Genomic DNA, 13,186 nt, shown 5'->3' with positions numbered 1-13,186 from the left:
GCGTGCAGACACTTCTTTTGGTCTTTCTCAATGCCGTCAACCAGATTAGCCACCACACCTCTCCCTTCATCCTCCCAGCAGCCTTGAGTTTTAGTCACTTCAGTATTCGTGAGCTGATGGGGTTGGCTGGACTGAAGGGCACACAAAACTGTGTAGCCAATCATTCCCCAATAAAGGCTGCACAATCTCACGGTGTATCTCAATTAATGGACCCCTGTGAAAAGTTCCCTACAGGAGCTAATAGCTCTCCACAGGGAAGTTAGACGGACGGAGGCGGTAAAACAACCTGAAAGAACGAAATTGAATCACCACACCAAAGACCTCACAAATTAAAAAAAAAAAGCCAACTGAATATCTGCCCAGTGGTGTGCCGCACTGATGTGGAATGAAAATGATCTGATGCGAATATGGCAGCAGTTATAGACACAGCACGGCAAGATAATGATCTTTATCATCTTTTAATGATCAGTTTTACCCAGCCAGGACCCCAGAGGTCTCCGGAAAGTGAATTATAATTGAGTATCACTTAAGTTAATGACTCAAACATTTAAGGTTGTCATTGATTGATTTATGAAGATCCGCAAGTTTACATTTTTTTTTTAAGTATTATGGAATATATTGTTTAGATCAGTGATCAGTATTGAATTGTACTTATTTAAATCCATAAAAAATTGGATAAAGGATGAATATTTTCTGTAAGACATTAAAAAAACTATAGAATGTTTATCACTACGACCTGGGTGATGATTTAAAGGTTCTCTATATGATATTCAGAGCATTAATATGGCATCAAACAAGTATTTGCTATGTAAAGATATAGAGGAGTAATGTCTACCTGAGCAGAGAATGAAGTCTCTCTCCCTCTGGGTGTGTTGTAATCTGAGCTTCTCCTTGCTTTGTTGACATAGCCGGACCGGCCACGCATGCTTTTAGTGCATGTTCGTGCATGTGAGCGTGCCCCACTGGCTAGCTCACAGCTGCCGATCTGCCTGCTCTCATACGGCGATTACAGGTGATAACGCCGTCTCGATGAACAACGACGTTGCGGAAACGTAGCAACCACTTTCCGGTCCCCCCCCCCCCAGGTTAACACTGTTAGCTCTGTCAGCACTTTTTGCCGTTGTTTCCACTGTTAGCACCGTTAGCTGCGAGCCGCCAGCTCCGCTGTCGCCATGATGAGAGCCGTGCGGAGGCAATTGAAAAGCTCTTAGTGAAATCATGTTGTGATCATGAAAATGAAGAAAAGTGGTCATTTTACTTTTTCTTTGACATATTCAAAGAGTTTGGTCTCACACATTGATCCATCCATCCATCCATTATCTGTAACCACGTATCCCGTTCGGGGTCGCGGGGGGGCTTGAGCCGATCCCAGCTGACATTGGGTGAAGGCGGGGTACACCCTGGACAGGTCGCCAGACTATCACAGGGCTGACACATAGAGACAGACAACCATTCATGCTCACATTCACACCTACGGGCAATTTAGAGTAAAACATTTCACACATTGATACATATGGAAAAATCTATGTATCATTATCATGATTAATATCCTGATTTTGACCATACTGCACAGCCTTCTTGTCACTCGTTGAGGTTTTTAGAAATATATATATATATATATAGCGTTCTGCTTTAATGTCAGGCTGCGGACAGGAGGTGAAATCAATCCTGCTACCCTCTGCTCCAGCCCCACCCTCTCCGTCCACATCGCACTGACATAATGGAGGAAAAGTGGAGAAAAGTAGAAAAAAAAAAAGCCAAACGCTGACATGATGAAGCACAAACGGATTACCTGCTTGGCACAGACTTCAACCAGCCTTCAACTTAGCCTGCACCCCCTTCAGCAATATCTGACAGAGCTGTCAACTCAAGACTACACAGAGCATCTCTGAGGACAAACCCAGAGATGAGAATTCAAAAATCAGCCTTACGTGTCATCAGTACAAATGAACTGGCCTTCGTGGCTGCGGAAAAATGCCCGCCTCTGACTCTCCTTTGCTTTTTTGTTGTGCGATGAATATATTCATATAATCTCATTGTGAGGGGGTTGTGAGCATTACTCACTGTCAGCCTGCATTTCTCTGTGGTGATTTACATAACTCATTGGATATAATTTGTCCACAGGTCACTCCAGCTCCACGCCGGAGACACAGAAACACACCCTTATGCTTTTCAGTCCATGCCCATAAATTGATCCAGTCCGAGATAATTTGCTTCGGCAATTCCACTGACATGAGTGGTAGAGTGTGTGTGAGCGCAAATCTGGGCAATCTGTGTTTTTATTATGTGTGTGTATGAGTGTGTGTGTCTCTCTGAAGTAATAGCGTGGTGCAGTTGGGGAGTTGGAGTGAACCAGAGGCACGGAGTAATCCCCTCCAGTAGTGCTTTGTTCCATCAGCAGGACAGAGTGGGATCTACTTTACACTGACAGAAAGGGTTTGGGTCGCTCTGCATGGCTGCTCGAGCTGTCGGCAAGGACGAGAAACAAGGCCTCTGCTCTAGAAACTGCTGACGCTAGCCTCTTTCAAGATTAATAAATACTGCAGATGAATAGATCAGGTTTCAGATGAGGACAGAAAAACATAGATAGATTAAGAGAGATAATGTCAAAGTTCACATCAGAACATCTGCGTAGATTCTATTCTTACATAATAGTTTCTGCAATCTCGTGAAAACTGACCAACTGCAAATGGATGCTGCGCTTTATAAACCCCAAAATAAAGAACAAAAACAAACAACTACAAAAAGACTTGGTGGAAGCATTCCCAGAAAAAGAGAGAGATTTGAGAGAAATCCTGCTGTGCTCTTCAGAGGCGGGGATGTAGCTTCTCATCTGTTCCAGGGGGATTGGACAAAAGGCAGAAGACCATGGTGTTTGGAGGAACAGGGAGAGGGAAGGGAGGAGGAGGATTTGCCCTTGCTGGAAGCTTTAGCGTTCCATCAATAAATTGGGGCGAACATGTTTTAATGTGACCAAAGACTGGAGGGGAAGAGCATGAATCACTAAGGGGCAAGTAAACAAGTATTGTATTAGCAACAAATAAGTGGCTGTGGGGCTGGATCTTGAAATGCAGCTACAGCAGCTTGGCTTGTGTACTGAAGCAAGTAAAAAAAAGAAAAGAAAAAGGGGAACAATCTTTCAAGACTTTGCAGAATGATTGCACCAGTGCCTTCAAACTTTCTATAATTGGTTTCTAAATGTAAATGCTTCAGCCAAAGACTTGGTGCTTTTTCACCAGTGTCATTCCCCTGTCAACTAACATTTATAGGAGGATAGTGGCCAGTCAAAAAACAACAAGGGTTGTTTGGTCAAAAACAGAGAAGATAACAAGGAAATCAAATTATTTCTCCGTTTATGAATATGCTTGGCCACTCTCACAACGAAATTAATCATAATAATGTCTGCGCCTGTTTGCCAAATTTCCATAAAGATTGAAAGCTAATTTTGAAGCAATTAAGATCTATTCCTAGTGCTGTTGCCAGGTCGCTGCTTTCGCCAAATTACCTGTTCTCATTTCGCTGCGTGTATCTCGGTTGGGGGTCGGCATCTCCATCATTAACATCATAGCTGGCCTCAGGGTCCTACGACAGACGGGAAAACAGTTGGGACACCAATCATGTTATTTTGAAGCTCTCATTTAACTTTGTTTCATTTTTCTCTGTATATTGTCTGTAAATGCTATTTTACAAATAGGGAGGCTACATCATGCTTCTTTGTGTTTCTGACTTACATAATTGTTGATGAGGTCAGGGTGATCTTTCTCAATGCCGTCATCCAGGATAGTGACCACCACGCCTCTTCCCGTGTAGCCTTGAGCCCAGGCTACTTTGGTATTCAGGTCTTGGTGTGTCGGTGTGGACTGGAAGAGACACAAGGCTTTTGTTCAGCTGTCAATCTGCTGGTGACTGACACTTCCCAGACAGACCAACAGTCTATCAGTGTTAGGTCTGCAGAAAGTTAAACACAGAAATGCTCAATATAAAAGATAAACACCAAGACAAAAGGAAGATCAGAGGTGGCTCGTGGACACCTAAAATCCAATTTTAATGCATCACCCTGACATGTCTGCCTCCCTGGGCTGAGCTGCCCAGTGTGAGCATCCTACTGTAGTTACGCTGTCAGAAAAAAACAGACAGACAACCTGTTGCAGGTCAGAAATCTCACTGAGAGCATTTGCCTCTCTCGCAGAAGAAATAGCAGTCTGAGAGGAGGGGGAGGGAGGCAAAAAGGGGGGGGATGCGGAGTGGTAAAGCGTGATTTGGATGAATAACTGTGAGAAGTGTGAAGAGAAGTGAGCGCTGGAGGTGAAAGAGATGGTTAAAGATAAACATGGGTAGAAATGGAAAAGACATCACAGACAGTCTTTTCTGCCCCCTCCTCTGTTTCCTGCTGATTTTTCTCCACGGGGCTCGACTCCTGCATGCGAGGATGCCTGGATGCTTCGGTAAGTAGCTTAAGTTCTGGATGTAGGCTTTGAACTGGCACACCATTCAATACATATTTTAAGTTAATGTTTGCTAGAAAACTGACCTAGCATAATAAACCAATATAAAATCCTTGGTTGTACTCCCATCAGCATCGGTGGCATATGCGTTAAGCTAATTTGTTTGGTTTTCAACTCTGTGTAGAATACTTTGCATAGGAGAAAAAAAAAGGTTTAAGTCCTAGGACGATTAGAGGTTTAAAGCTGAATGGCAGAGGTGGTTGCACAACTTCTATTCACTGGTGATTTATGTCTGGGATAGTCAATGCTGTCATTAATCCGTTGCAGTGTATGTAAAAAAGGGAGAAAGGGGAGATTAGGGCAAATTGAAGCATCTCCGAGAAAAGCTGTGAATAAAGAAGCAGGGCCATTCGCTATCAATGTTTCACAGGTGATACAGCTTAGTCGTCGATCTGTCCTGACATTTAATTTCCCCACTCAAGCCGGCATCCTGGGATGCGTTGTATTATACCTCTGCTCTGACTGTGGAAACATTGAGTTGGTGGCGAGGCTGTTGTAACTAAAAGCCTACAGGGTTAGCCCCAAAGACAGCAATTCAATTCATGCTTATCTGACTGACCATGAGGGAATTAATAACTTCTGCCACCGCGATAATGAACACATCTTAAATCAGGTGTCGCTTCTGCAGAATTGGAACCATTGAGTGCTGTTCAGACGGGGCTGAATGAGGAGGCCTTCAAGGTTTAATTAGAAATGATTGCAGTGCCGACACTGAAAAATGAAAAAACACTTTGCTGTGAACAAATCTGAATGCAGAGGAGGACCTTCTCCTTGGCGTTTAAATCTGAAAAAAAGCCTTTTGAACGAAAACAAAAAAACACCTACTAATTTATTTGCTGGTAGTGTTACACAGATGCAGCTTTAAAATGTTACTGTGAGATACACAGTGTGGCATTTAAAAAAAAAATAATATACATATACTGTAAGGGTGGGAATCACCAGAGGCCCCATGATACAATATTATCACAATACTTAAACCAATCACAGGTCATTTCAGAGAGAGAGAGCGTTCCTATTGGCTGTTCATTCAACAGAGGCAGCAGTCAATCACTCGCGAACTCCAATCAAACGGTCAAACTAGGCAGCGCTGATCAAATATGAATCAATATTCTGTTACTGTAATGCCTATTTCTCGCCTCAAATGTTTTCAGAAACATCTTGTAGTGTACTGTTTAGCTGTAAAATGAGAAAGTTTGCTCTGGCTGGTGGGTGGTGCTCGATATGTCCTCAATTAATCTCTACATGGCTGCTAGATCACAAACATTCTCATTTTACAGCTAAACAGTCTGCTGCTCAGAGACGGCAGGCTCCAGCTCGGCTCTGATTGGTTGTTTTCCTCCGGTCTGTGAAATCTTGCAGATGCCATTAGGAGCATCGGAGGAGGACACAGAGACACATGAATTTTTTCAGATTACCTGTCTCATGCACTACTGTCAGGATATAGTGACCGTTTTATAAAAATAACTTTTTTTTAATCATATTTGCTCCAATTCTACCCACTGCTGCACAGACCGATGCAGAGGGGTCTCTCATCGCCCTGAAGGGGTTTATTTCACAACAATGACCCGCTAGCTGTACATTGTCTCGCTTATTACGCGGCTACTTACTTAAAAAATCAATAATTTGACACAAAAACGGTCCGCCAGAGTCCGACATCAGAGCTGTGCCCATAGCAACAGTCTGTTATACATAGCAACAGTCTGCTATAAAGAAATAACAGACCGTAGAACGCCGTGATTGACCAATCAGAATCGAGTATTCAACAAAGCCATGTAATAATAGTTTATATAATAAAAGATCGATACTTGACATCCGTGTATCGATACAATATTGCCGCGCAAAATATCATGATACAATGCTGTATCGATTTTTCCCTCGCCCCTATTATACTGAATGTTCGTAATTTTCAACTTCATTTTTGCTATAATGACTAATAAAGGTTGTAAAGATAAGAGACCGTCACGCACCAGGTACCACTGCTTGGGGAAATCAGGGTCTGTTGGGTCTTCATAGATATCTCTCTTCTTCCTTTTTTTCACCACTTGCTGCTCCGCCCACAGGACCTGGTACACACACACACACACAGAAATAATTCATAGTTTAAACAGTTATCCTCACATGCCATTGTGTCATTACTAATGTTCCAATGCTCTAAATTAGCTGTGGAAAAAACGCGGCCCCAGCTGTGTTCCAAAAGCAATAACTAGAAAGAGAGGCAGAGATGTGAAGCAAATCTAATTTGTTTCATTCCTGAGATGCTGAGGGAAAGTGTTGCTGTACAGTCGGCGTGCCAAAGAAGGGTCCTTTGAAGTCCTGGAGGCTGCTGGGATGTGCACAGAATTGGTACGGGTGGGTGACAGCAAAATGCTAATACCACAAATAGTAAATGTCATTTCATAGTTTTGATTTCTGAAGTTGCAAAAAAAGAAAGAAAATCAGTTCTTGCAAAAAGCCACACAATAGCAAATAATTTAATGTCTGTCCATTGGGAGTTAAAATGACTGGGCCACTCAGCTGTTCTTCTGTCATGCTTGTATTTATGTATTTTGACAGGTATTTTGCTCTGTGAGCAGCAGTAAGAATGATTAAAGACATAGAAATTGATATTTGTTCAGATCTGTCCAGACTGCCACTGTTTGGCACATTTCACTGTGTGTATTGTTGACTGAGCATTTCATATCCCAGCTGTGAGACAAAATCAGATAAAGGCTGGAACGTTGTAACCTTAAAGGTCACCTATTATGCAAAATGCACTTTTCCATGTCTTTTAAACATCAATATCTGTCCCCAGTGTGTCTACAAGTCACCATAGTATCATAAAAGACCATCCTCTCTCTTTTTCTCCTGCTCCGTTTGTCCGGAAATGGGTGTCGAAACAACGCTGCGCAGCTTTTCTTTTCTTCTGACGTCGTTAGAGAATTAGCCATATAAGGGTTTCCTGATCGAACCAGAGAGAACCTTCAGTAGCTGACCCCGCCCCACAGCGCGTCACTGTCTCTCCTCCTCAACCGAACTTGAGCAAAGTAGCTCCTACAGTTAGTCTGCAAGAACCAGCAGAACAGGCTTCATGTACTCCCATCATCTAAATATAACATGTTCTTTCACAAAGGCTTTATGTAATTACACTGTTTAAACAGATGATATTTATATATTATATATATTTGATGTCATGCATGTAGCAGAGTACAGGTAGTAAATAGTGACTTGTAAGCAACACAACACATTTCTGTTTCACAGTCAAACTTTATTTGAGTTGACAGATGACAATATTAATTATTCACAGCATTTGTAATCATCCCACCTGTTAGTTAGTTATGTTAACATGGTACAGGAGAAAGTCTTCAGCTCTGGTAAACTACAGTAAGCTAAGCTCCGGTGGTCTGTAGTCATGGTAACACAGAGACAGCTACTACTGTAAATAATATACCATTACTCTGATCTTCCATACATTTATCTTTTAGCAGAAATAATGAACTGACTACTGTTTCACATCTTCTATTTTCCACCCTGATGGTCGCTGTGTTTACACACCGTCTCATAGCGGTAGCATGTAGCTAACCCGTTAGCATGTAGCTACATGCTACCGGGTTAGCTACATGCTACCGGGTTAGCTCTGTATCTCCATGTAAACAGAGCCATCTGCTCTCAGCTGTCTGCTCTCCTCTGGGATGATTCTGTCGGTCATTTCTCACAGATGGATCTGTAAAGACAGACGTAAAACAGAGTGTATGTTTACGGTTTACAGAGTTGATGCATAAGGTAAACACTGAGCTAACTAACAGAGATATAAACAGCATTATTTACCTGAGAGAAACCGTCAGGAAAACCTGGAATCTGGACCGCAGATGTTCATCATTTGTCGCCGATTTCTGATCAGATTCCTCCGGTAACGTGCGCTGGGTGAAGTTTCTGGTTTATAAACTTTAAAGTGGTTTATAAACTTTATTCTAGCTGCTATCTCTCCACCCGTGGCTCTCTCTCTCTCTCTCTCTCTCTGAGAGAGAGAGAGAGAGAGAGAGCTTCTCCGGGAGGGAGGGAGGGGGAGGGTGACGCTGTTATTGAGGACGTTTGATTGACAGAAAACGCTGACCAATCAGAGCAGAGTGGGAGGAGACAGGCTGTGAATCAGGGGTTTTCAGACAGAGGCTGAATTAGGCTCTGAGGCAGGCAGACTCAGGCTGCAGTATGAGAAGAATAAAGGGTTTTTTGAACATTGCAGCATGTAAACATGTTCTAGTGCAACATTAAAATACATCTATGAACCTGGAAATGAGCATAATATGAGACCTACAGAGCTACAGACACAGAAATCAGCACTTTTGGAAATGGGCTGAAACAGAGGTTATAGAGACATGCTGGAATGCATGATCTGATTGTTTTTTTGAAAAAAAAACTTCAGAGACATGGTTTGGAGGTGTCTGAGACCTATAATAACTAGTTTAAATGGAGTATAATATGTGACCTTTAATAAGGAACGCCTCCTGAAAACGGTGGTCAAAAATAAAATATTCCCATATGTCTGTTGCTCATTAACAAAGACAACATCTGATTTGTTGAGAGGTTTGAAAGCACATCAAACTTCCACGATGCTTTCATGTCTTGCTACAGTACAATGATTCTTATATAAATACATTTGTTACAGATGTGTGTGATCCAAAAAGAAACATCTATTATGAAGGATATTTCTTTATCACACATCCACTTTGCTCTAATTCAATAAAAGGCAGTCAGCTATAAGTTGTAAATTAAGGAACAATACTTTCACATGAACATTGAATTTTTGCTGAAGGTGACAAAGCTTAAACTAATTCCACTTTTGAATGCATCCTTAGCTGAATTTTCGCTGAAGGTAACAAAGCTTAAACTGATTCTACTTTGGTGTGAAGAGCACCCAAGCAACGCGTGTCTAAACTAAACAATTTCCGGCACAAAGCTCGGCAGATTCTGAGAGTCTTAAGTTCTTTTCAATCTTTTTCTGTTTTTGCTGCCAAAATAGTTTCTGGAAGTGAGTGCTTGATTTCACGATCACATGGTCTTACAGTACAAAGCAATGAGAACGTGTTCAGTGCAGCTACCGAGGGCGGTGTAGCTCCTAACCTATTTGAAAACTTTGCCTCAGAGAATGGAGCCATTAACCTTATTCAAGTGACCCTAGACTAATTAACATTTATCTCATTTCATTACATTTTACTACTGCACACGACTGACCTCGTTGCACCGCTGGCCCCTGCACACCACATTATTATCAGAGCAAAATTACAACCGATAGATAGATCAGATGATGAGCAGGATACAGCCATCTACTGCGGGATATATAGTGGTTCATTTATATAGCCTATTAAAGCAAATGATTAAACGTTTGCCTCACAGCTCACTTATATCGCGCCACCTTAAAAAAGCTGACATTCAATGTAATAGATGTAATGTAATCTCATCTTTTTAATTATGGCAAATTGTGGAGTATTTTATGTATACTGTATGTGCAAAAACCCCACTCTTAATGACTGACAAAAACAAGGTCAATATCTTCCTAAAGACTCTAGATATAGTATAAGCAGCACCCTGAGGTTCTGGGACAAGGACAAAGAGCAGTCAAACACAACCGCACAAGAAAGCAATCGTGAGGCAAGAAGGAGGTCTCAACGTGGCCTAGGTCTGCGATGCGCTTGAGCAGTAAACTATTTGTTACATCTCTTGCACAGAGTCCTGAGGGCTTTCCTGTCTGATGACTAAGGAGAAGTCATGCTGGTATTGTTTGTAATGCAGAGAGACTGACGGAGAGACAGCCTCTGCTTTGATCTATGAAACTGTGTTTCCACAGAGAAAGATGATACCTAAAAGGATGAGTCTGGTCATATTTTTTTGTTATCATCAACAACTCCCATGAAAAAAACAAAACCAACAACGAATTAATCCTCCAAACAGTGAATCCAAAGCCTGCTTATTTCTCTGTGCTATATATCACCCATTGTTGTCCAAACACTATTAAAAACTAGGGCTGACAATTGATTTTTTATCTGTTCAAAATGTACCGTAAAAGGGAGATTTGTCAAGTATTTAATACTCTTGTCAACATGGGAGTGGGCAAATATGCTTGCTTTATGCAAATATATGTATATATTTATTACTAGAAATCAATTACCAACACAAAATAATAATAATAATAATAATAACTTGGATTTATATAGCGCCTTTTAAGGAACCCAAGGACGCTTAACATAGACATAAATAGACACAACAAACGGAACATAGCAGTAGCTGGAGGCCATAGGCCTTGTTGAAGAGGTGGGTTTTAAGGTGTCTTTTGAGGCTGTCCGGGTATTGGGCGTTGCGGAGCTCTATGGAAAGAGAGTTACAGAGGGTGGGGGCTGTCACACTGAAAGCTCTTGACCGGGAGCCTATGGAGGTGGATGAGGGTGGGGCTGATGTGCTGCCAGGGCTTGGTGCGGGTGAGAACCCTGGCTGTTGAGTTCTGCACATACTGGAGCCTGTCCAGGGCTTTGCTGTGAACCCCGGCAGACAGAACTCCATTGCAGTAGTCCAAACGGGAGGTGACGTAGGCGGGGATGAGGGTTTCTGCCACGGAGTCAGAGAGTGATTGCCGGAGACGAGAGATGTTTTTTAGGTGGAAGAAAGCGGATTTGGTGATGAACTTGATGTGCGACTGGAATGAGAGAGCCGGGTCCAGGATGACACCCAGGTTGCGGACTTCTGAGGATGGGGAGAAAGAACAGCAGTCCACGTCCAGATGTGGATTTCCAACCTTCCGGAGCAGGGCCTTGGGAGCCACAACCATGAGCTCTGTTTTGTTGCTGTTGAGTTTTAGGAAGTTAGATGACATCCAGATTTTTATTTCATGCAGGCAGTCTGGTCCAGAAACCCTCACAGGTACTACATTTAGCATAAAAAAATCAAATCATAACATGGCAGACTGCAGCCCAACAGGCAACAACAGCTGTCAGTGTGTCAGTGTGCTGACTTGACTATGACTTGTCCCCAAACTGCATGTGATTATCATAAAGTGGTGCATCTGTAAAGGGGAGACTCGTGGGTACCCATAGAACACATTCCTCGCCAAAATTTTGCGTAAGTTTGGAGCGTTATTTATTTTATCTCGACAAGCTAGTATGACATGAAAATAAAGCAATGTGAGAGGGATGAATCTCTCTTTCAGTCTTCAGTTTAACTGCTCACAACCCGCAGACATGTGTGACGAAGGCCACTGGCTTAAACACTCGCTAGTACACCAAATCCTCTGCTGAAAATAGTCCACAACAAATGCATCTTTTCCTCATGTGACTCATGCTGAAACATTTACATGTTCAGTAGGAACCAGTGGGCTTGGTGCCGCAGACAAGCCGGGTATTTAGAGATGAACTAATGCATTGTTGGTTTTGGTCTTTTCATGGGATTCGTTTACAATAACACGAATATAGAATATCGCCAGCCTTATCCTTTAACAGTGAGGCCTCAGCACAGCAAAGTGCACATATAGTGCACTCTAAAAGCCAGACAGAGAGAGAGACGTGTAGGGTAAGGTCCCTCCGAAACACAGCATGCAGTAAGCCGCCTTACACTGCGGTTTGTACAAAACCAATAGCAGCCACCCCAAAACAAATCGATTCTTTCCCTCATGGAGAAGGTGTGGGGCGCGGAGAGGAGATGACAAACAACCCTTGCAAGCATAATGGTAAAAGCTTATGCAGCTGCCAATGTCATCTTGCCACTGTGTGATTATTCAAGGGGGAACGGCGATAAGCGGCATGTTAGCACCGCGGAGCACAGGGGAAGAGACAATGGAGGTAATGTGAGAGACGGCAGCCGGATTACAGAGAGGAAACACTGTAACAAGCTCAAAGCTGAGCACTGACTAATCTAAATCCAGCCATTATGTTTCCACTGCCTTTTAAATGCGTTCGCTTTGAACCAGGTGAAGCAGAACCTTTGATTTCCCCTTTTCCAGGGATCAGATGGTCGCACAGACACACAAATATGACTACACAAACGCTCATAAATAAACACATGTAACCCACTCACTAACGCTGTGGTGTTTTTTTGGCAGCGGTCATGCTTTGCCTGAGGTTTGGTCTGTTTTCCGGTTGTGTGGGTGGTGTAGGTAACCTAGGGACAAACTGTTGCTCCGTAGCTAGAAACCTGCCGCCCTGAATAACTGCGGGGTTCAAGCACGGTGTTAACTTGAACCGCTGACAGAGATGGAATCTCTTCTGTCAAAAAATGTCTTTATCTGCCTGGCTCTGCTGTTAGGACTGAAGGTTTCAAATTCAAGATGCTTTCTCTCTCGTTTGGTTTTGCCAGATGGCACAGACACCTCCCTTTCCATCTTCCAGATTAATTCTGCTCCTTGCAAGCCACTTATTAAAGGCTACATCAACTTTCCGTTGACCGTTTCTTATTAGTCCTTCGGTTCATTCTGCATTTTATCCTCACCAAACTCTAAAATCCAGTACATCATTAAATCCTCGACAAAATCTTTCCTTTGTCACTGCCTATACTAAATCTCATTTGTCGCTGATTTTGGAGCTCTCAAAGCAAACCTTACAACCATTTGAGTGCCACAGGACTCTACCAGCTCCCGGCGGACGCCTCTGAACCCATATGCTCTCAGAGCCTTGTTAACATCCACTTAGCCTGACCCCTGACACCACTGGCCTCGCTGAATG

The 13,186-nt window shown here is 42.7% G+C and overlaps 1 protein-coding gene across 2 annotated transcripts in view; it reads right to left on the bottom strand.

Annotated features, from left to right (window-relative positions):
* The window catches only part of furinb (furin (paired basic amino acid cleaving enzyme) b), an 87,858-nt gene that overhangs the window by 33,102 nt on the left and 41,570 nt on the right, over nt 1-13,186 (bottom strand). For both annotated transcript variants that reach the window (XM_074632299.1, XM_074632300.1), the window contains exons 4-6: nt 6,473-6,568; nt 3,732-3,860; nt 3,506-3,582 (exon numbers count right to left, since the gene is read on the bottom strand). In XM_074632299.1, the coding sequence (XP_074488400.1) occupies nt 3,506-3,582; nt 3,732-3,860; nt 6,473-6,568 (302 nt within the window). The remainder of the gene's footprint in view (nt 1-3,505; nt 3,583-3,731; nt 3,861-6,472; nt 6,569-13,186) is intronic.

Source organism: Sebastes fasciatus, chromosome 4, assembly GCF_043250625.1.
Source record: "Sebastes fasciatus isolate fSebFas1 chromosome 4, fSebFas1.pri, whole genome shotgun sequence".
Classification (NCBI taxonomy): domain Eukaryota; kingdom Metazoa; phylum Chordata; class Actinopteri; order Perciformes; family Sebastidae; genus Sebastes; species Sebastes fasciatus.
The sequence above is the reverse complement of the archived record's forward strand: the minus strand, read 5'-3'. Positions and strand labels throughout refer to the sequence as shown.